Genomic DNA, 23,977 nt, shown 5'->3' on the forward strand with positions numbered 1-23,977 from the left:
TTCAGTTGAATTTGAATCATTCGTTGTGTTGAACTATTTCAACTGCTTTTTTTTGAGTTGTTCATTGCAAACAGCTGAAAGTGTGTAAAATTTTGACAATAAACCTGATTTGCAATGGAGGTTTAATAATTTTGATTACAACTGGATGTGTGACTTTAAAATGTATTTCTCTTGCTCTTTGTGTAATCCTGATGACTGTCCTGGTGTCTGACTGCTCAGCATTTGTAAAGTCTCAAGTTGACCTTTGAGTTTTGGAGTCATTTCAAGGTTAGTTGAAGCACTTTCCGATTTGCCTTCTTGAAAAACAGACAAAGATAACAATCATGCCTGCTGGCAAGTTACAACCCATCACAGCTGTCACAGGAAACTTTTGAACTGAGTAATGTCAGGTCCGAGATTTCCTGAGGTCACTCCTGGTGCCACATTAAAGTGTCGAGTGGCTTTGAACAAAAGCGCTTTTGCTGTAGGCATGACATGTGGCTATGAGCACGGGATTTCCCTTTAAAACCCCCCTTTTAATCAAGAAGTACTCTTTTGAATGCTGGTGGAAAACCCACTTGCAGGGGGAGACTGCTGATCTGGAGTCAGATTTTCCACAGCTCTGCTGATTGAAATTACGATAAGTTAAAGTGAAGCATTGAAAAGCTCATAAAGGTTAGCAGATCATCCCTACAGACTATAATAATTCTGATTAAATTATTATTATCATTACAGGTATGTCTTTTTCAGTTTTAAAAAAAACATTTTTAAGTATTAAAAACTGATTCATATGTTTGAGTATAATTTAAATGATTTAATTCTCTCTTGTATCTAAAACCATTGTATTGTTTTATTTTAACACCTCAAGAGAAAAGGGTTTCCCAAGAGTTGTTTGAGTGGTTAAGGGTTTCTACTTTCTGTGAGGAACAAAGCGAACATCCTTTAAGGATTCTTTTAAAAAAATAATGGTGCCTTGAAAGGTTCTTTAACCATTTTTGTTGGAGGAGAAAACAAAAATGCCCGCTAGGGATCTTTTTCTGTGGTGGAAAATGATGATTAAGGCTATTGTGGCAACAACATTTGGTTAAAGAATAACAGACTGAATGGTTCTTTAGGACAGTGTAAAGAAAAGTAAATAAATAAAAACTCAATAAAGTTTGATTGCTCGTTTGAATTGCATGAGTTTAATTCAAACCTCAAGTCCCCTGTAAACAATGTCTGCTTGGACCTAATGTGCCCTGTCAGTGGCTCTGTGGCTTCAGTAAACACCTAGAATTATATTGTACACATTTCCATGATTAAAGTAAAGTAATTTGAATAATTGGATCATGTTCAGAGGGTTCCATGAAATGTATTTTACAGTTAGAGTTCCTGGCTGCAAAAAGTTTAAGAACCCCTGCTTTAGTAAACTTCATTGGGTAAATAAAATACTTCTTATATGGCATTTCTCTAAAGAACTTTCTGTGGTATTTTTCTTTTTAAGAGCCTTGGACAAAAATGGATTTGCACACCATTGGTTTACTCCCATGATCGTGTGTTGTAATGTTTCTAAGTGGCCACAGGAGGGAGCCACATGGGAGAAGATGCTCTTTCTCAGGGTTCAAGTCAGACTGCACTGAGTGGATGCTTCAGCAGAGACAGGCTTCTCTTCCTTACTGAGCTGCTGACTACACTACAGAGACATTACCACATGATCCACTTCCACTACTTCACACTTTTTAGAATTGTCCCCTCACCTTCTCTTTATTTTGCTTTTGCAGTTGTTTCACCCTCCCTCAAATATTGCAACCCTGACAGGGCTGCATTCCAGTGCTGGTGTTAACACACCCTTGTTGACTTCTCTTTGCTGCTTCCCTTTTAGGAAATCCCTATTTTATCTTATTAGATTAAATGCAGTTTTTTAAAGACCTTTTGGAGACTATAGAAAATCAAAGGACTGTCAAGCTCAGGAGCCGAACTTGCTTACAAAGCATTGCTAGCTGATGCTATTTCCTTTTCAGAACAGCTACTGCATAGTGGATTAAGCATTATGAGCGAGCAAAAAAATATTATGAACTAATAATATTGAATTTTTATGTATTTCATTTGTTACATTACATGTCAAATTTTATGTTGCTTAATAATTTTTCTCTTTAGAAGAAGAAGAAGAAGCCTTTGTCACATATGCATTACACCACAGTGAAATTCTTTTCTTCGCATATCCCAGCTTGTTATGATGTACTTAATTATGCTAGTTAATTCACAAACGTAGTTAGCATGCTGTTAGGCTGTTGATGAAGCAGTACATAGACATGAAACTCGTAATGTGCATGATGAGTTTCAGAAGTAATGATATGCAGAGTATTTTTTTTTTTTTAAATCACAAAAATCCATATATGAATGGTCTATATCTTTATATATCTTGTGAAAATCAAATGGTTTCAGGTCCTACAGCTTCAGAACGATTTTTGCTTGCACTCCTGATAAAGGTTTTTTGTCTGCAACATCTTGCTTTCCTGCAAACTTTGTGCATCACCCTGAACTTCTACTACATCCACCCTATTACTGAAGTACACTGCAGTTACACCCTGCATCCTTTAGCCATATTTTATACCATTTTAAATGAACGTATGATCAATATAGTATGTGTCCTAAAAGTGATCTTACATATAAGTAACTTCCAACTAGCGCTTATTACACACTTATTACGTAGATTTTTCAGTTGTGCTTTCATGATGTGAATCTCCCCTTCTACCACATCGCAAAGGTGTTCTATTGGATCCGGTGACTGGGAAGGCCACTGAAGAACATTGAAGTCATTGTCATGTTCATGAACCCAGTATGAGACTTTTTTTGTGACATTATCATACTGGAGTAGCCATTAGAAGATGGTAAATTGTGGCCATGATTCGATGCACAAGATCAGCAACAATACTCAAAAGGCTGTGGCATTCAAGTGATGGATGATTGGTATTAACAGGTCAAGTGTGCCAAGAAAACATTCCCCACACCATTACACCACCTCCACCAGCCTGGACTGTTGACACAAGGCAGGTTGGGTTCATGGATTCATGCTCTTGGTACCAAATTCTGACCCTATCATCTGTGTGCCTCAGCAGAACTAGATATTCATCAGAGCAGGCTTCATTTTCCACTCTTCAACTGTCCAGTTTTGGTGAGCCTGTGCCCTCTGCAGCCTCAGCTTTCTGTTCTTGGCTGACAGATGCAGAACCTGACGTGGTCTTCTGCTGTTGTAGCTCATCCGCCTCAAGGTTCGACATGTTATGCGTTCTGAGATTCTTTTTTGCTCACTGCAGTTGTACAGAGTGGTTATCTGAGTTACTGTAGCCTTTCTGTCAGCTCGAACAGTCTGAACGTTCAGGCATTTCCGACCGTAGAACTGCCGCTCACTGGATGTTTCTATTTTCTTGCACCATTCTGAGTAAACTCTAGAGACTGTTGTGCATGAAAATCCCAGGAGATCAGCAGTTATAGAAATACTCAAACCAGCCTGTCTGGCACAAACAAGCAGGCCACCGTCAAAATCAATGAGATCACATTTATTCCAAATGCATGAATGAGTATGTGTACCGGTGTTCCTAATAAAGTGCTCCGTGATTGCATGTAGTGAGTATACAGTATAGAGTGAGTAAGAAGTCTAACTGTGTGCTGAAGTGGAGTAAAACAATGGTTCCTGTGTGAAGCTGAGGAAGATGGTGGATTTCCGTCTGGATCCTTGGTGAAATGTAGAGTGTAGTGTTAAGAAAACATTACTATGGGTGAATAAAATAACTAAGAACAAATATGAAACATTATGTTTAGCATACCTTATTTTCCTAAAATGATTATGACATGTACAGCCTTGTGATTTATTTCATCTTCTGTGCTTCATGATGTGCTTCTGGTAAAGTTTGTTCTGTCTTTTGTGCAGACTAAAATTACACGCTTGTTAATATTCTAATGCATTCAAATGCTACGTTTTTTTATGGGATTACAATTCAAATGCAGCTTTAGAGGAATACGAGTTCAGCTCTGCCATGCGATATTGCAAAGAAAAGCAATTCATGCTCACTGCAAGGACAAGGTTATTGCATTCATTCAGTCTGCTCCCTGTTGTGTGTTCTTCCCCTCGTGCTGCAAGTGGCCACTTGTGATGTAGTTGGTGCACCCTTTTGAGTCTGAAGTGTCCGGAGCTACAGACAGGTTAAGAGCAGGTATTAAATCACAAAGCTGGGTTTGTCTGGCATGAGAGAAGCACCAGTGATTTCTGTGTTTGTCTGAGAATCCTAGGATGCTGAACAAGTCCTATATGGCTTTATATATATATATATATATATATATATATATATATATATATATATATATATATATATATATATATATATATATATATATATATATATATATGTGTGTGTGTGTGTGTGTGTGTGTGTATATATATATATATATATATATATATATATATATATATATATATATATATATATATATATATATATATATATATAATTTCATCATTATATGCCACTACCCCGGCTACATTTATTTCTCATGCTTCCCCTAACACCAGTTCACGCTTTAATTTTTCCCCCTTCTTGTTTTCAGGAATTTTTTTAATTTATTCACCTCAGTCTGTCTGCTCTTGCACTCTCTCTCTCGCTCTCTCGCTCTCTCTCTAACCTTCATTTTCTTGAATAATTGTGTTTCTCTGTTTTCTCTTTTGTTTCCTGTCATCTCTTTTTCTCTCTCACCCATTCTCTCTTTTCACTTTTCTTTCTCTCCCCTGCCCCTATCCCTTTTCTATCTTTGTCTTTTCTTTGATCTTTGTCTTCTCTCTCACTCTCTCTCTCTCTCTCTCTCTCTCTCTCTGTCTCTCTCTCTCTCTCTCTCTCTCCCTTCACTTCTCACTTCTCTCTTCAGTTTTTTGTTATTTCCTCTATCTTTCGCTTCCCCCTTGTTGTCACTCTTCGCTATTTTTTTCTCTCTTTCCCGCTCTCTCTCTCTCTCTATAATTTTTTTCAATTCTAAAATACTTTATTTGCATGATTGTTTACATGCATAATTGCCAAAACATCAATATAGAAAAGAAAAAAAAAAGTGTCTCCCTCTCTCTCGCATCACCTCTCCAGTCCCCTCACTCTCTTGCTCTCTAATTGTACAGTTGGATCCTCTCTCTCATTGCCCTTTGATTCTGTGTTCCTGTGCCTGTCATTGCCCTTTGACTCTGTGTTCCTGTGCGTGTATCACTGGGCTCAGTGTCAGCTCTGAGGATTAAAAGAAAAGAGGAATGTCCAGATGCATTGAAGTCTCCACTCTCTGAAACCAACTTCATATTTAACCGATGACATTAAGGGGGAGCGGAAACTGGGAGCATGTCACTTGGAATCATTTACTCTGAGTCTGAGTGCATCCAGTGTGCGTGTGTGTGTGTGTGTGTGTGTGCGTGTGTGTGTGTGGTGAAAGATCACAGAGGTTAAACTAGTCTGCTCTTATCGGTGTCCCCAATTAGGGGCATGTTTTTCTCTGTGTGTTGTTTATTTTAATGTGTTCTAATCATATGTTAATCTCTGGTGGTTGTTCTTCTTGAGATTTGAGACTGTGCACAATGATAGTAACAGTCCCTGAGAGAGTGACTTCATCTCAGTGGGGAGCTCAGACTCCTGGACAGCTTGCCTGCTGAAATCTATAAAGACATGTAGAGCGAGAGAAAGAGACAGAGGAAGAGAAACTTTTTATTTTAGCTAGATGTGAATGAATTTATGCCAAAATCACTAACTGGCATGACTCAATTAGATTTTTATTCATGGAACCATGATGAAATTATAAAATGATTTTTTTTTAGGAATTTTGAGTTTTTATTTCTATACAGTGCCTTGTGAAGGTATTCACCCCCTTGGCATTCTTCCTATTTTTTGCCTTACAACCTGGAATTAAAATGGATTCTTTTGAGGTTTGTATCATTTGATTTACACAGTGCCTACCACTTTGAAACCATCAAGAAATATGACCAAAAAAACAGAAAACTTGCACGTGCATAATTATTCAACCCCCTAAAAAGAAAAAAAAACAAAACAGAAAGAAAAAAAGTCAATACTTTGTAGAGCCACCTTTTGCAGCAATTATAGCTGCAGGTTTTTTGGGGTACGTCTCTATAAGTGTGGCACATCTAGCCACTGGGATTTTTGCCCATTCACCAAGGCAATACTGCTCCAGCTCCTTTAAGTTGGATCGGTTCTGCTGGTTTACAGCGATCTTTAAGTCATACCACAGATTCTCAATTGGATTGAGGTCTGGGCTTTGACTAGGCCAGGGGTGGGCAATCTTATCCGGAAAGGGCCGGTGTGGGTACAGGTTTTCATTCCAACCAAGCAGAAGCCACACCTGAATCTATTGAAAGCCAAGTTGAATTGATTAAACAGGTGGAATCAGGTGTGCCTCCTGCTTGGTTGGAATGAAAACCTGCACCCACACCGGCCCTTTCCGGATAAGATTGCCCACCCCTGGAATAGGCCATTCCAAGACATTTATGTTTCCCCTTAAACCACTCGAGTGTTGCTTTAGCAGTATGCTTAGGGTCATTGTCCTGCTGGAAGGTGAACCTCTGTCCCAGTCTCAAATCTCTGGAAGACTGAAACAAGTTTCCCCTCAAGAATTACCCTGTATTTAGCACCATCCATCATTCCTTAAATTCTGACCAGTTTCCCAGTCCTGGCTGATGAAAAACATCCCCACAGCATGATGCTGCCACCACCATGCTTTACTGTGGGGATGGTGTTCTTGCGCTGATGGGAGGTGTTAGGTTTGTACCAGACATAGCATTTTCCTTGATGGCAAAAAAGCTAAATTTTAGTCTCTTCTGACTAGAGTACCTTCTATATTTTTGGGGCATCTCTCACATGCCTTTTGGCGAACAGCAAACGTGTTTGTTTTTTTCCTTTAAGCACTGGTTTTTTTTCTGCCCATTCTTCTGTAAAGCCCAGCTCTGTGGAGTGTATGGCTTAAAGTGGTCCTATGGATTGGTCTCTTTGTTGCCTCGCTCATTAATGCCCTCTTTGCCTGGTCCTTGAGTTTTGGTGGGTGGCCTTCTCTTGGTGGGTTTGTTGTGGTGCCATATACTTTCCATTTTTAAATAATGGATTTAATGGTGCTCCGTGGGATGTTCAAAGTTTCAGACCCAACCCAACCCTGATCTATACTTCTCTACAACTTTGTCCCTGACCTGTTTGAAGAGTTCATGGTGCCACTTGCTTGGTGGTGCCCCTTGCTCAGTGGTGTTGCAAACTCTGGGGCCTTTCAGAATAGGGGTGTGTGTGTGTGTGTGTGTGTGTTTTTATATATATATATATATATATATATATATATATATATATATATATATATATATACACACACACACACACACACACACACACACACACACACTGAGATCATGTGACACTTAGATTGCACACAGGTGGACTTTATTGAACTAATTATGTGACTTCTGAAGGTAATTGGTTGCACCAGAGCATAAGTAGAGGCTTCATAGCAAAGGCGGTGAATACGTATGCACGCACCACTCTTCTGTTTTTAATTTTTGAAAAAAAAAAAAAAAAATATATATATATATATATATATATATATATATATATATATATATATATATATATAGATATATATATATATATATAGATACAAGTTTTGTTTCTCTTCATTTCACTTCAACAATTCGGACTGTTTTGTGTAAGTCAGTTACATGAAATAAAATTAAAAAATCCATTTAAATAACAGGTTGTAATGTATCAAAATAGGAAAAATGCCAAGGGGCGGTGAATACATTTGCAATGCACTGTAGCCAAAGTTTTTCTAGAGTGTGAACAATAAAATGTGATCATTGTAATTATTAACATTGGACACTAGTTTTAACCCTTTTATGTCAAAGCTTATTATTCAGTTATTTGTCTCACAGCTTATGTAGTAACTGTGATTAATTATTTACTAACTACAGCAAAACCAATAGAAACATTTTGTAATTCTCAGAGTAAGGAATGCAAGTCTGTAAATGAAATAAATAACCAGAATTATGTCTGGACTTCATATGGATGAACTAAAGCTATGTCCAGACTTGTATTTTTGCTGCAGTTGTTTTTTTTGTTTTGTTTTAAATTACCATTTACTTTTTGTAGAAGTCTGTTGGTATTGTTTTGTGCATTGAGGATTAATCTGTTAAGATGAAACTATGATCCATCTTAGAGCATACTATTTTTCCTAGTACTCATTTTTGTTATTACTCAGACTGTGAGATATTGTAATTTTTGTAGCACATGTAATGTTAGGGGTGTCATGCTAGGACAGTTCGAAAGTACAGTTACAGGTTTTACGTTATGCAGTTTTAACCAGGTCTGAGCGCACCATATGGCTTTGTGCGTGATCTTGCTTTGTTTTGAGCTCTAAATGTCCTCTCAAATACTGCACCACCATTAAACACAGGCCTGCCAGTTCGGTACTGTGTCAGGGACGTGTCTGGAGGTGCATTTGGCCTGTTAGACATGCTCAGTTAGAGAGAGCGAGAGGTCTTAGGGCTCAGGTTACGGCTCTGGGAAAAATGAGCAGACTCCGGGAAAGAGATGGCAAAAGAGACGGAGACGGGGTGGGAGTGAAAGGGGGGGGGGGTATTGGGTTGGAGGGGTGTGTGGAACTAGCTGGCAGACGGGCAGATTTGTGTCTCCATTTAGCTGCTGCCAACACAGTAACTTCCTTACATTCTTCTCATTCTCTGTCTCCTTCAAAACATTCTGTCCTCACACACATACAAACACTGAGAATTACATGTGGACCCCGAGCCTTTTATTGTGAACCCAGCTGTGGAATAGATTCAGCTCTCCTCTATTTAAATATTAAGATATTAGTTGATGTTGGGTGAGTTATTTTTGATTCTGTTTGTATTATATAATTTTTATTATACATGTTGGTAGCTGTTGCTGTTTATTTTCACCTAAGCCAGACACACATCAGTGGTGCTTCCATCTTGGACAGTTTGTTTCCCCTTCCTTTTTTTTTTTTCCATTTTTGTGGAGACATTGATTACACTGTTTTTGTGGAGACAGTGTAATCATTGTCTCCACAAAAATGACAACACACTGTGTAGCATTTGGATGTGAGAAACCCAAACAATTTAAAACAAACCAAAACTTATGTGAAAATAAAACAAACAAGTAGAGCCCATGGAAATTGTTGGCTTTTTTTTTTTACATATTTGGACAAGCAAACATTTGATCATCTTTTAAACATGAACAAAACCTCAAGGAAAATGAGCTTTTTCAGTCATATATTCAAAAGAAATATCAATATATGTGATATTCTTCTGTGGAAATGTAAGTCCACCCTTGGCCTCAGAAGCTAGTATTGACCCCTTTAGCAGAAAGAACTTCTTGTAGGCGTTTTGTCCACCAGACTCTCTGGAATTTTTGACCACTCTTTCAAGCAATATTCTTTCAATTGCAAGATGTCTGAATGTTTTCTTGCATGTACTGCACGTTTCAAATCCCCTCACAACATTTCAGTGGGATTCAAATCCGGGCTTTGACTAGGTCATTCCATAACTCTCCATTTCTTCTTTTTGAGCCATTCCTTGGTGGATTTGCTAGTGTGCTCAGGATCATTATCCTGTTGAAAGGTCCACTTTCAGTTCAACTTCAATGTTTGGACAGATGGCCTTAAATTGTCTTCAAGCACTCTTTGATATGATGCAGAATTCATAGTTGAATCAGTGAATGCAAGCTGTCCAGTCCCTGAGGCAGCGAAACAACCCCAAACCATAACATTTCCACCATCATGTTTCACATTTACATTTATTCATTTAGCAGATGCTTTTATCCAAAGCGACTTACAAATGAGAAAATACAAGCAAAGCTACATATCAAGCGGAGAACAATACAAGTAGTAGTAGCTTCACAGTTGGTATGAGGTGCTTCTCCTGAAAAGTTGTCTTTGGTCTGCACCAAACATGTCTGCTGTTATTGTGGACAAACAACTCTATCTTTGATTCGTCTGTCCAGAGCACATTATTCCAAAAGGCCTGGTCTTTGCCTATATGCTCATTGGTAAACTGTAGTCTTGCAAAGGCTTTTTCCTGGCACATGCAGGTTAAATTTGTGCAATCTCTTTCTGATTGTAGAAGCATGCACTTTGACACCAACAGTTGCAATACTTACTAGCAGATCCTGTGATAAAATTTTGAGGTTCTTGGACACTTCTTTTTGCATCAAACGGTCTGATCTTGGGCTGAATTTGCTGGGGCAGCCAGTTCTGGACAAATTCGCAGTCATTTGAAATCTGTGCCATTTGCCATTTTTGTGCCATTACAGTGGAATGATGCATTTCAAATAACTTGGAGATTCTATATTATTCATATATAGCCTCAAAGTCAGGTCTTCTTTGCAAAAGATATTCCAACTTAATAAGAATTTTATTTGTTATTTGATGGAGTGTATAACCTTCATTAATATGCACTGTATCAAATGTTTGCTTGTCCAAATATGTAAAAAAAAAAAAAACAAAAAAAAAACAACACCCAATTTCCATGGGGTGTACTTATTTTTTCTCATGACTGTAGCTTCCTTTTGACAGTTGAAACCTGTTTGCATTTTCTGAGGAGTTTCATGTGGTGGCTAGCTGAGCTGCTAGCTAGGTGAATTTATAGTTTAGTACAGTTGACCTCATTAGCTTGACCCAGTTCAATTCTTTAGTTAATCTTCTAAATAATTGTTAATATGTGTGAAGGTAGATAGAATAAGTTTGTTGATTTGTTGGTTCACTTAGTTTGTCTAGTTATGTGTAATTTATGAAAGGTAAGATTTGCTTAAGCCCATGCTAGCTTGCTTGTCATGCTAGTTTTGGCTAACATTATTACTTCTTATTTACAGTGTTGTTATAGCTTGTATTCCTGTTATGTGGATTACAAAATAAGTCTCTTGGGAGTGTTAGTTTTGTACAAATAGTATTGCTCATAACTGGCATGTCATATCTGGGTTTAAGCTAATTACTGTCCTGCTGTATATTTACCCTACATACCACTGCTTTCCTGGAAGTGTTTACAGTAGTTTTCTGTGATGAGAAGAAATTTGTTGTTTGTATCTTAAACCAAGTTACAGCCAATGTGATCAAGGATGACCTGTCTCATAGTACCTAGAAACAGCAGCTAATGTGGCAACCACAGATGTCTGCTGCTTTTTTCGGCAGCTAACTGTTTATATTGGCAGTCATACTGTGTTGGTTGGAATATAATTATGGTCTTATTTTCAGGGAGATGTGTGATGAGTCCATGACCCACTCTGCAAGTTCCGCCTCCAGTTTGGACAGCCACGCCCTATCAGAGAGCAGTCAGTCGCAGGGCATGCGTTGGGAGGAGCAGCAGAAGGTTCTGGCTGTAGAACAGCTGTGTGGAGTGTTCAGAGTGGACCTGGGACACATGCGGTCCTTACGGCTCTTTTTCAGGTGTGATGATAAAGCAGCAACAATATACTATGCCCCATACTTAAACCCCGGACAAATATGGCTGAAAAAAATTTGTGAATTATATCCACAGCAGTGGACTTTCGTATTTAATAGTTGTAGCATGACTATCAATTTTCCTTATGTATTTGTATTCTTGTAGCTTGTATATAGCGTCTGAAAGAGTTAATTGCTGTATACATTACTTGGGTTCAGTGTCTGCTGTATGGACTGAAGACATGATTAATATGGATACTTCAACGTTTTTTCAGTATAACCTCTATCTATCTCTATCTCTAAGTGTCCCTGCTGAAAAAAACAATCAAAACCATCACAGAAATTCTGATGGTTTCCATTACAAATACCATTGCAAACAATCACCTGTTAACCATTAAAACGATTAACAAATAGTTTCCATTATGTAGTAGGATTTATTAAGGGCGTAGGTCTCCACTAGACATAACATGCCACCAATAGAAGGCAACAAATTACCAGTAGAGACCCACAGTGGGACCATTACAGTTTCCATTAAAACCAATACAATTCCCATTATAACTATTATAATCATTAAAAAATTCTATGTTGGTTTCCTTTTTTTTCTCAGCAGAAGTGATACAAACAATGAGAAACAATCATTTCAACACCTTTCACTGTATTTTGGTTTTGGGATGACTGTTCTATTTGTTCAAAACGGTCCAAAGAAAATACAATAATGACTTGTATAATTATTTATCACAATCTTTACAGTGTTAGATTATATACATATATATATATATATATATATATATATATATATATATATATATATATGAGTTTTGATGCCTCTCTGATGCAGTGATGAGGCATGCACAAGTGGTCAGTTGGTCATAGCAAGCAGAGAGAGTCAGTACAAGATCCTACACTTCCACCATGCTGGTCTGGACAAACTGGCCGAAGTCTTTCAGCAGTGGAAATGCTGCAGGGAGACGCAGCTCAAGGACCAGGTGAGGAAGGGCGCAAGAGAAAACACACACTCCTAATCTGGTTTGATTGCCTTCCAGCGACGTCTCTCCAACCTCTTTCATTCTAAATCCCATGCTCAGGTGGCGGATGAGAAGTCGTGCATGCAGTTCTCCATCCGCAGACCCACTCTTCCCTCCACGGAGACTCACCCGGAGGAACGTCTCTACCGGAGACTGGACGTCAGCTGCTGGCTGCGACACCTGAACCACAACGGTCAAGTGGAGGAGGAGTACAAGCTCAGGAAGGTGAGACTGAAGAAAATCAAAATTTCACTTGATGTCATGGAAATATTCGTGAGCTTCTGGAAATGTGTATGCATTGGATTTTTAAGCTACTGAGATGATATAGTTTAGCACATTTTCTCCTCAGATGGCATCACATATACATACGCATTAAACTGTTTAGAGCCTCTCCTAGAATGAGGACTACTGAAATGCAATTATTTTCTCTTTTACCAGGAAATTCTCTTTAAATTGGAATATCTTTTGCAAAGAAGACCTGACTATGAGGCTATATATGACTGGTATAGAATATTGAATTGAGTTTTTCTCATTAAATAAGCTAAGTGTTTACTGTTGTAGTCTTTCTATAGCCTTCACCATCTGGTGATTTAAATTTTTTTTTTTTTTTAAATTACGCCACATTTATCAAAACAGGAAACGTGTCTGTAACCACTGAGACTGGTCACATAACAAAAATATGCTCTGTCTGAGTGCTCATTTATGGCAGTATTAGTGAATAAACAATACGCAGTACAGCCCTGTTATAATTATTGAAAGTCTACTTTTCTTGTTGTATTCATTAGTTGGGGTGGTACAGTAAAACAAATTTTTACTAAATCCTCTTTTCAGACGTAACCAGCTGCTGTAACAGTGACGCACACATTCCTTAACCAGTGATGACTGAATCACAGGTTTTATTAAAATTTTTATAAGTACTAGTGAAGTATACTGGTGAAGTCACTGTTACCGTGGAACTAATTTGAACTAAATCCTTTTTTCAAAACTGTAACTGTGACTAAGCCTGTATACTTCACTAGTACTTCATTATAATATTTTAATAAAACGTGTGATTCAGTCATCGCTGCTTTAGGAATGTGTGTCAATCAGCAAGGGGTCAGTAGAGGTTGTGTCAACAATGTCTAGCTTTTTAATATTAAGGATGTTGCCACATGTGAGTCATTCTAAGACGACCTTTTGTGATCAACAGCTTTATTTTTTTTTGTTCTTTATTAGTCATAGAAATGCCTGGAAATTATTTTGTAAAACACAGAAGGAAACAGCAGGTTTGAAGGGGGGGGTTGTCGGGGTGACAGATGTAGATGTACATCTATGACTGTATGCTGTAATGACATCAGAAATTCCAAGTGGTGCAACAGAAAATTGTTCACTTTATCATCTGGAGGATGTGAGTTTGAATACTGGTGATGGCCACAGCCATTTCTGGGAGTCAAGGAGAGCAAAATTCACTGGTGGAAAGGATTCTGTGTGCGTCTATGCAAGTGGAAGGGTTTTACACATCCCATCCCATTTCCTGCATGTTTCAATTTTTTTTTTTAATAAATATTCTATTACTTTCCCTAACCATGCTAAATGCTAAACCATACTACATCAACAGTGTAGTAATTAAAGTTCTTTTTGAAAGTGTGATCTCGTATTAATCAGTCTGTACAGGATTTCAGAGTTTTTTCTGATTGTTGCGGCCAGAAATGCTTGATTTTGCTGCGACTTTTTTCTAAATTTGTGATGTAACTTGAGCTTTTTTGGTTTGTTTGTTTAATTGGCGGAAAACTTCTTGAATTAGCCACATTGCAATTGTACGGAATTGTATCGCACGGTCTTTCACAGTGATGTTTGTTGGTAAAAAACTAAACAGACTTTTAAGCTGTAGTCATGTTCGACACACGTGAATCGAAGAGGGCTTTGAAGATTGCGCATTGTGATGATGTCACATGACATGTCTTGGCCCAAATCTGCAGAAAAATCTGTGGTAATTTTGACAGATCGCATGCTCCTCTAGAATATTGCGGAGATATCTTGATTTTGCATTCATTTCTGCTGATCCCAGAAGGATTGAATGAAGTAATTTTGGGTTGTACGTGAATTTTCCATATCTGCTGCAGTCAGGTATGCTATCAGGTAGCTCTCTGATGATACTGTAGCACAACAGTTCTTTGTTCTTTCAGGCTATCTTTTTTGGGGGAATCGACCCATCCATCCGCGGGGAGGTGTGGCCCTTCCTGCTGCACTACTATAGCTACGACTCCACCTCAGAGGAGCGCGAGGCGTGGAGGCTTCAGAAACGCACCGAGTACCAGGAGATCCAGCAGAGGAGGTGAGACATACTGTAGCACTAACAGCATGCAGATGTACTCTCAAGTTCCTCTCAAGCACAATCTCCACTGCAGGGTTTGAACCACACCAAGCAATGCGTGGTCTTTAACATAATGATTTAAAATTGAAATAAACTGCTCATGTTTCAAAGTTCCACATGTGTATGTATGCACCAAATGATGTGTAATGTACAGCATGATTAACTAAATCAAAAGCTAAAACAATGTTATTTATACCGGAGTGCTGGTATGTCGAATCTGATTGGCCAGCTGCAAGGCAAGTCCCGGGACTTGTTCTAGTACTTTATTGTTTCTATATAACGGCTAACTCGCAGGGACTTGTGGGGGGCGGAAACGCCATATAGTATAAGCTTAATAATAAACAGATTATTTTTTTTAATGTCTTGCTTAACAAATAAATAGGTTTAATAATTGATATGGTGCAATTATCTGTAAGGAAATGTTTATTTAACAGTTATGGAAGGATTCTCCCGTGTCAGAGTTTTCCGTCGTTGGGAAAGTCTTCAGGACAGAGGAGTAATTTTTCTCAATAGTATGACAAGCTTCCTTTTTGTTTTTCTCTTATTAACATCAAGAAAGAGAAGCTGGTGAAGGAAGAACTGTTTATAGCTTTTATAACATAAGTGATAACGGGAACTAACTTGTCAAGTGGATGTTTCGCAATATTAAAGTGCACATATTATGCTTTTTTCAACTATTACCTTACATGTAGTGAGTTATGGAGCTGTTTGTGAATGTAAAAAGTCTGCAAAGTTTCAAAAATCAAAGCGCACGACAAACGGAGTTACTGTCTCCCAAAAGAAGGAACCGATTCTGAACAGCTGAAATGAGTCGTTAGTGATTCCAGTAAGTACTTCCTGCACAAATCTTCTTTTCATAGAACTTGTCTCTGGGTGTCATCACTGTTTGCAGGACTACCAGAGTGAAAAAAAATCAAACTTTTTGGCTATTTGACATGAGACAAGGCTAGTTTGGTGTTGTTAGCCAAGGGGAGGTGCAACTAATCTATCATTGTATGGGTTTAGCTGCTACAGTGCCATGCAAAGTACATTAGCCTTCCTTATGCTCTGCTCATATCATGTTCATGGAACTTGAAACTCATATTGTTTTCCTGCTCAGAGAGGATGCTAGTGTTTCAGTTTCAACCCCTTTACTGGTAAAAAATAATAATAATAATTCCCTTCACTCTGACTGTGTGAGCTAGCGTTTGGCAGAATTGAGAGCTGTCAGCTAATAAGACACGAGTATTTCCACGTATTTTCCTGTAAACGCTGTGTGATCGCTCTCGCCTCCATTTACTGAAGATACGAAATTGCAACGCTGCCGTCTTCTTTTACTGACCTTCAGTTACTTAGTGACAAACCGCTCCGCTTGAGTAGAGAATAATTCGGGGGTAAAGAAAAAAATCTTCGGGGTTCCAGCCACGAACACCCAGGCCAGGTTACACCTCTGGTACCACCCACAATAAACTCATTGATCTTTAGGCTGTCCGTGTGGAGCCGCCCTCAGCAGAGGATAATGAGAACTTATGGGAACACACTTTGCGACATGTTTTTTGGAAACATCACGTCAAATCAAACCACCCTGTCATGTTGTATTCCTTACATAATAAAAGTCCTTTTAGTTATCTAAAAAAAAATTTTTTTTAAAAACCCAGCAAAAATGAGGTGAGACACTTAAGATTATTGATCTGTACAACAAAGAGGAAGCTTGTAATGTCACGGCAATGAAATGGCATTTTTACGCTGAGTGCTGGGGTGCTTCAGTGGTTGTCACAGAATTTGTGAATGATCTCATTTTGTGTTCTTTCCATTCTCACGACTGACTAAATGAGGAATAAAGTCAGTAGGGGCTTGTTAGCATTGTGGTTACAGTTCCTGACTCTAACCTGGAATAGCTGTTAGCCATATTAAGATTTTTTTGGTTTGTGAGTTATTCATGAAACAGCCTCAAGCTGTTGTTAATGCAATGTAGAATACTCCAGTAGGAATGTATAGCCATTTTCAGCTTCACAGCCAGTTGACAGCACTCTGATCATTATAGCGTGTGTGTGTGTGTGTGTGTGTGTTAGACATTCATTACAGAAGCTTTTCACAGGCTGTCTTAGCACCCGCTGTGAGTCTCAGTGGATGTAACTAGCGGAGACGTTACAGTCCAGGCCTTTACCAATCAATAAACACGTGTGCAGAAACGTGCTCAGTGTGAATTAATGTGTCCCCAAGGAAATGAGCATGTCATAACTGATTAAGGCAGTGTGTTCCTATCGATTACAAATGCTCACTGCAGGTTGGCTAACGCAGCTAGGTCGTAATTTTTGGAAGGAACTGCGTTATTTTTAGATTTTAGTTGTACTTGGTACAGCTGTAGATGTGTTTTTTTTTGTTGTTGTTTTTACACACACATCAGCTTGAATGATCCATCTCTGATCTTAGTGGCTCTGCTCTCTGCTTATCGATTCACTTGTAATATTATCAGATTGTCAATACTTGAGTGAGCAGTGCAGATATTATGCATTCTTCAGGCTGATTAGAAGTGCATCTGGACTTTGCCATTGATGCGCTGATGAACTGTGGAAGGAACGAATGTAAGCACTAAGATGATGGCAACGACATACCAGACACACCTGCATTTATTCATCTCCAACCATTAGGCCTGGTCGGCAAAATCGTATCTGAATCATGATGGAACAGTGTGAATACAATTCTGAAATTGCATTCATGTCAGCAGTCTTTATTCATTTCTCCTCTGGGAGTTTTGCACGGTCACGCCTTTTAATTTCAATCAATATGAATTTGTTGTGTGTGTGTGTGTGTGTGTGTGTGTAATTGTCATTGGTTGTTCAACTGTACAGTCCGAGTCCTCAGAGGGGTACACCGAGAGAGTGAGAGAGACATGGTTGAGTCTGAGTTGAGAAAGAGAGAGAGAGGAAGAGAGAGAACTGCTAGAGATTAAAAAAGAAAAAAAAAAAGTGTGCGAAGGAGGGGTGGAGGGCTGCCGGGGGAATAGTTTGCACAAACACCGGCTCTGAAACAATTGTGTGAAGTTGCATCAGGTCTGGTGTTCATGCAAAAAAAACAAAAAAACAAACAGTGTTAATTAAATCCCACCTGCTTGGTGAGCATTTAGTCCTTTAGCTGGAAGGTTTGCTACACCTCAGCAAATCGATGAAGGCAGAAAGCCAAAAGTGTTTATCTGGCCCTATGTGGCTTTAATAAATTACACAAGGAAACAGAACAAAACAGTTTGAAGTGTTCCCATGTGTCAATGAAGGAACCCGGTGCTTAAAGTGTAGCGGCTTTAGGAAATCGGTCTTTCAAGATTTCCGGATTCTTCCGTAAGGTTAATTAAAGGTAAAAATGAAAAATGCTGTCATGTATCCGAAGACCAAAAATGGTTTTCTAATACATAGTTTCATCTTATGATGAATAAGTAAAGAAGAAAAAAAAAGCAGAAGATTATAAGAAAGGAAAAGGGGAAATGAAAATGTCATATTTTTTGTGAAACGTCCCTCTCGTTTTGCTTCTAGAGATTGCAAAAGAATTTTTTCCACAAAGTCGTAGATGACCTTCAGACCACATCACTCTCGATTGTTTGGGTGTGTCTGTGTCATTCCGTGTGTGTGTGTGTGTGTGTGTGTGTGTGTGTGTATAGAAACAATTTAATAAAACGACTCACTATGAAATCATTTGTCTAGGAGTGCATGAATTTGCATTCCTAGTGTGGTATTCATGTGTATTTATTTATTTGTTTACCTGTCTGCCTTACCCATTCATTCATTCACTCATTTATTGTAAGACAGTATAGCATGTCATGATAAGGATTTAATATACTTATTTAAAAAAACAAAGCAACCTTATCTCAGTCAGACATGAAGGCACCCAATTTGGAAGATGTTCTACAAAAGATTTTTATTTTCTATCTTAAAAAATAAAAAGGCTATTTCTTTAAATAAATTCTACAAAAACATTTCTCCTCCTGTCCTTCTAGGTTGTCGATGAGCCCTGAGGAGCACAGTGAGTTCTGGAGGAAGGTGCAGTTTACGGTGGATAAGGATGTGGTAAGGACCGACAGGAGCAACATGTTCTTCAGAGGAGAAAACAACCCTAACGTAGAGATCATGAGGTCAGAGTCTCACACGCTCTCCCTATTGCACTGCATCTTCATTTTTCTCCACCCCGACCAGCATCTCATATTTATTCTCACTAACAAGATCATACTTCCATCTTACTGCTTTCCCAGGGTAAAGTGAGTAATGTTTCAGTTTTAAAACGCTTGAAATGAATCATACTGAAACAGACTTGCACTGGTTTTATTGTCTTTTCTCGAACCTGTCCTTCAGTAGAAATGGACCACCACTGAGCACTTATTATTTACATGGTGGACCATTTTTGGGCGATATGACAAAAATGTCATATGATACTTGAGGGCATTTCTGAGATACACGACGTGTATCATGGTATATAATTTAGCTAAGAAACAGTAGTAATATAAACAGAAATCTGTTAAATTGAGTTTGATGATACTTTTCTTTAATGCATACAAAGATTAAGTTAAAAAAAATTATATTATATATATATATATGTGTAAATAAGTGTGTGTGTGTATGTATGTAAAATTAACAGCATCCATTCAGTACAATTTAATTTGAAATGATTAAAAACATAAAAATTACATCACCATACCAACGACATCTCAGAAAGGTGTATCACATAATCGTTTATCACAATATCGATATTCTATGGATTTATACCACAGCGCTGTTGAATACTCAATTCTGATTGGCTGACAGACATTCTGAGCTGTGCAATTATTTTTCAGTAAATGCACAGCTAAAATAGTTCCAGTCAGGTCTTGATCCCAATACAGTTCCATATCGCTTCGCCAAGTTACTGAAATAAGAGAAAGGTTAGCCTACTGTCCACCACAGCATACATGTTTAACAACAAACAAAATGACAGAAAGCAACAGATTTCCATTTTCCAGAAATAAGTAAGTAATAATTGACGAAGGGCCGTTGGATTATTAGACAAATGATGCGCATCCGAGGTGGTGATGCGGTCACAACGCTAAGCAGAAGTTGGGGTCATTGATATGCAGTTATGAGAGAGAGAGAGAGCAAAAGAGAGACAGAGACAAAAGAAAGAGAGAGGGTGCGAGACCGAGCATGTGTGATTGCAGTAATGAGACAGAAAAGCTGGTGAACAACTATCAATATTTATTTATTTATTCGTTGCATTTTCTGCAGTAGTAAAAAATTTACAACCCTGTGAACAAGTAGGCCTATTGATATGTATTTATTTATTTTTTTATTTTTTTTATATATTCTCAGCATGAAACAAAAAAAAAAACTCTCTCTCTCTCAAATAACTGCACATCAATGGCTCAAGCCTCCATTACTAGTTCTAAAAGTACGTTTTGGAATAAGCAACGGAGGCTTGAGATGGGATGCGTAATAAATTGGTTCCACACATACAAGCGTTTTAAGAACAAAAACCTGACAAATGTCTTGAAATAAAACATCTGAACAATATCTTGATGTATGGTAACTGTGGTATAAACGGAATAATTGACTCTGGTATTACCACCTCAGGGTGTGCATTATTGTCTAATAATTCAATGGACCGGAGTGGATTTATTCCTTACATATCACCCAGCCCTACTGCAGTGACATACTCAATGCAGCTACCATGTCTGTCTGTCTGTGTGGTGCTAGTACAAGTGTAGGAGCAACTAGGATTGTTGCTCCTACAAATGTTGGAGCAACTAGGATTTTTTTTTTTTACTTAGTAGCAGTGACCGTGAGGTGTTTAAAAATCCCAGTCAATTATTCCGCTTATACCACGTCACCATCACTCCTCAGTAAAGAAACGGTTTACCTCACCGTCACTCCTCAGTAAATAAATGGTTTACCTCACTGTCACTTCTCAGTAAAGACACAGTTTACCTCACCGTCACTTCTCAGTAAAGACACGGTTTACCTCACCGTCACTCCTCAGTGAAGAAATGGTTTACCTCACCGTCACTCCTCAGTAAAGAAACGGTTTACCTCACCGTCAGTCCTCAGTGAAGAAACGGTTTACCTCACCATCACTCCTCAGTAAAGAAATGGTTTACCTCACCGTCACTTCTCAGTAAAGAAACGGTTTACCTCACCGTCACTCCTCAGCATAGAAATGGTTTACCTCACCGTCACTCCTCAGCAAATAAATAGTTTACCTCACTGTCACTCCTCAGTAAAGAAATGGTTTACTGAGGAGTCCAGTCAACAGCAGTGCAGAGGTCAGAAACTTACCACTGACAATATGAGCATGGAAAAAGATGAGCATCTCACACACACACACAAAGTAGGTGTGTGTAATAAAGTGTTCAGAAGCCACCAGTAACACTATTCTACATTCTGTGCCACACCTAGTAACATGTCAGTGTCACCACGATACTGAGAATGAACCATCACCCCAATTATATGTGTGGTAGTCCCTTTCCACTGATGGACAGGGTAGAGGGGGAGCTGAGATGTTGCTTAGCAACAGATGGACCACACTCATACATAGCACACCTACAAGTGACCTATTATTTAGATACACTTTGTAAATAAAAGGTAAAGGTCGGTATACCAAATAGCATATGCCTGTACAGGATTATGTGACTTTTTATCTGCCACCCCCCCAATCCCCTCCCCCTTCAGACGCATCCTCTTGAACTACGCGGTCTATAACCCGGAGATGGGCTACTGCCAGGGAATGTCTGACTTGGTGGCTCCGCTCTTGACCGAGATCCAGGACGAGAGCGACACATTCTGGTGCTTTGTGGGCCTGATGGAGAACACCATCTTCATCAGCTCGCCCAGAGACGAGGATATGGAGCGGCAGCTGGTGAGCCGTCACAGGCCAGAAGAGCTCAGATTTCAGATCAGCTTATCGTGGCCTTGTTTGAAAGGACAGGATCATTTCAGTTTAAGTGTAGAGCTTGAGGAAAGTGTTGGCTAACAAAATCACTTGTACTGAGGAGATTTATTGAGGCATTCTCTCCATGTGTCACTGCTTGTGTGTGTCACTCTCTCACTCTGGGTGCAGATGTATCTGCGAGAGCTCTTGCGCTTGATGCTGCCGCGGTTCCACCAGCACCTGATGCGGCTCGGCGAGGACGGCCTGCAGCTGCTGTTCTGTCATCGCTGGGTTCTGCTCTGCTTCAAGCGCGAGTTTCCAGACACAGAGGCGCTGCGCATGTGGGAGGCCTGCTGGGCTCATTACCAGGTACAAAACAGAAAATCAGGCCTTTGATGGAAACCGCTAGTGACCGGAAGGTTGTGAGTTCAAATCCCAGAGTCTGCCAGAGAGCCCTTTAGCAGAACCCTTAATCGTTCCACACCTGTGTGCTTAGATTGCATTCAACTTCAGCTGTATTATGCTTTGGATGAAAGCATGTACAAATGTAAACGAGGAAGCAAAGCAAAATTTACTCCAAGTGGAGCATACCTCAGCATGTAAAGGTGCTTCCACAAATGCAGTGTTAAATCCATTTGATCTGAACCCTGGTGCATTTTCCTCCTTGGGTAGAGATCGTTCGCGCTCAGGTGCGGGCCGAAAGAATCAGTCTGAGTGAGGTAGTCTCAGTCTGGCTCTAAGCGAACACTAGAGCCGTTCAATTGCAACGAAAAAGCGTTTCAACACTGAATCAACCCAACTGCAGGAAGTGAACCAGACATGCTGTGTATTTTGAGTAGCAGCTGCATTTATTTATTTTATTTTTTTGATGTGAGCACTCAGCACTACAGCTCTACAGAGCAGAAAAGTTAAGTGTTCTGGAAATTTCGACTGACAAGCAAAAATTTGAAAATAAATGCCGGATGCGGCCTTTATGTATTTATCTAATCATCCATTTAGCAGCAGGTACTCGGGTAAATTCTGTGATTAATATGCACACTTGCCAAAAGGTTTGTTTATGTTTGTTTTTTTTGTTGCCGTGCATTATTCTCCCTAATTTGATCTTGGCCACTTCCTACCTACCAGCCATGTTTCTCCTATCAGACACCACACACCAAACAGAGAGCGTGAGGGCTCTTACGTGCTTTCTCCAAGACATGAAGACAACCTCGGCATCTTTTCAGACTTCTACTCATACAGCATCACAGGAGAAAAGTGCTATCTGCCCTCTTCCACTTACATGAGCTGACAGACACCCACGATTGGCTAGCGTCTGTGGGATCAATCCCGACAATAGGGCGTCGCTGTATTTCTGACCAATGATTGAACGAGTTTTAGGTGTATATTTTCAGCCCTACGCACCCTTCGGCCAAAATGTTTCTTGTTTGTTGGTGATTCAAACCAAATGAATCAAAACAATCAGTTTCTCTCCATTTCAGCATAAGCGAAAGTTCTGCATCATCCCACGAATGAATAATGAGCTTCGTTTGTTTTCTAATGCATTTTTGATGATTTTTGAGCTCTTTTAATAAATGTCATAATTGTGCTTGACAGTATAGCTGTGAAGCGCATAAAAAGCACTTCCCTTTGCATATTTAACATACCTCACACGCACACAACCTCACACATTCCCCATCTGACCATGTGTCCTTTTTCTTTCACGATTTTTACTTCCTCGTGACTTCTGGCTCCGTAAATGTGCGATAGTTAACTGGAAAGTCATGACAAATGACGACGTGTCAAATAATAACACGCAACTAGTGTTAAAAAAAATAATAAGGAGCTTATTTTTCACTTTTCACTCCGGCTCATTAATTTATCTACACATTTTGCAAGCACATTTTTAATATATTCAAATCGGTCATGGGATTTTGGAGATGCAGCCGAGTGCAAAAGTTTGCATACCCTGAGGACAAAATGCAAAAGACCAAAGAAATTTTATTTATACAAACAAGATACTTTGTGTTTTTGGTTTCTTAGATGTTCCTTCATCATCGCAAGTAACAATAATGGGCAATGTTAAACTATTACTAGTGGAAAAAATGACAATAAACTAGTCTCAGTTTAAATGTTTGAGTGTGATCTAAATATTTTTTAATTTGCCAGACTACAACCCAGGTTTTAGTTTCTTAAATCCTCTTAGTTGTAAACTGCCTTCTTTAAATCAGATCTGCAGACTGAGAGGGTCATGCAAGAACATCTTGCTTTTTTAATCTTTCCAGACTGTTTATTGTGTAACTTATTTATTTTTTTATACTCCCACATTTCA

The 23,977-nt window shown here is 38.9% G+C and overlaps 1 protein-coding gene across 1 annotated transcript in view; it reads left to right on the forward strand.

The window, feature by feature from the left end:
• tbc1d16 (TBC1 domain family, member 16) overlaps positions 1–23,977 on the forward strand; it is a 45,036-nt gene that overhangs the window by 17,122 nt on the left and 3,937 nt on the right. Inside the window, exons 4-10 of the mRNA XM_053611598.1 lie at positions 11,242–11,433; positions 12,266–12,413; positions 12,513–12,677; positions 14,618–14,766; positions 18,773–18,907; positions 21,471–21,657; positions 21,859–22,038. Coding sequence (XP_053467573.1) covers positions 11,242–11,433; positions 12,266–12,413; positions 12,513–12,677; positions 14,618–14,766; positions 18,773–18,907; positions 21,471–21,657; positions 21,859–22,038 — 1,156 coding nt within the window. The remainder of the gene's footprint in view (positions 1–11,241; positions 11,434–12,265; positions 12,414–12,512; positions 12,678–14,617; positions 14,767–18,772; positions 18,908–21,470; positions 21,658–21,858; positions 22,039–23,977) is intronic.

This window comes from Ictalurus furcatus, chromosome 2, assembly GCF_023375685.1.
Source record: "Ictalurus furcatus strain D&B chromosome 2, Billie_1.0, whole genome shotgun sequence".
Lineage (NCBI taxonomy): Eukaryota > Metazoa > Chordata > Actinopteri > Siluriformes > Ictaluridae > Ictalurus > Ictalurus furcatus.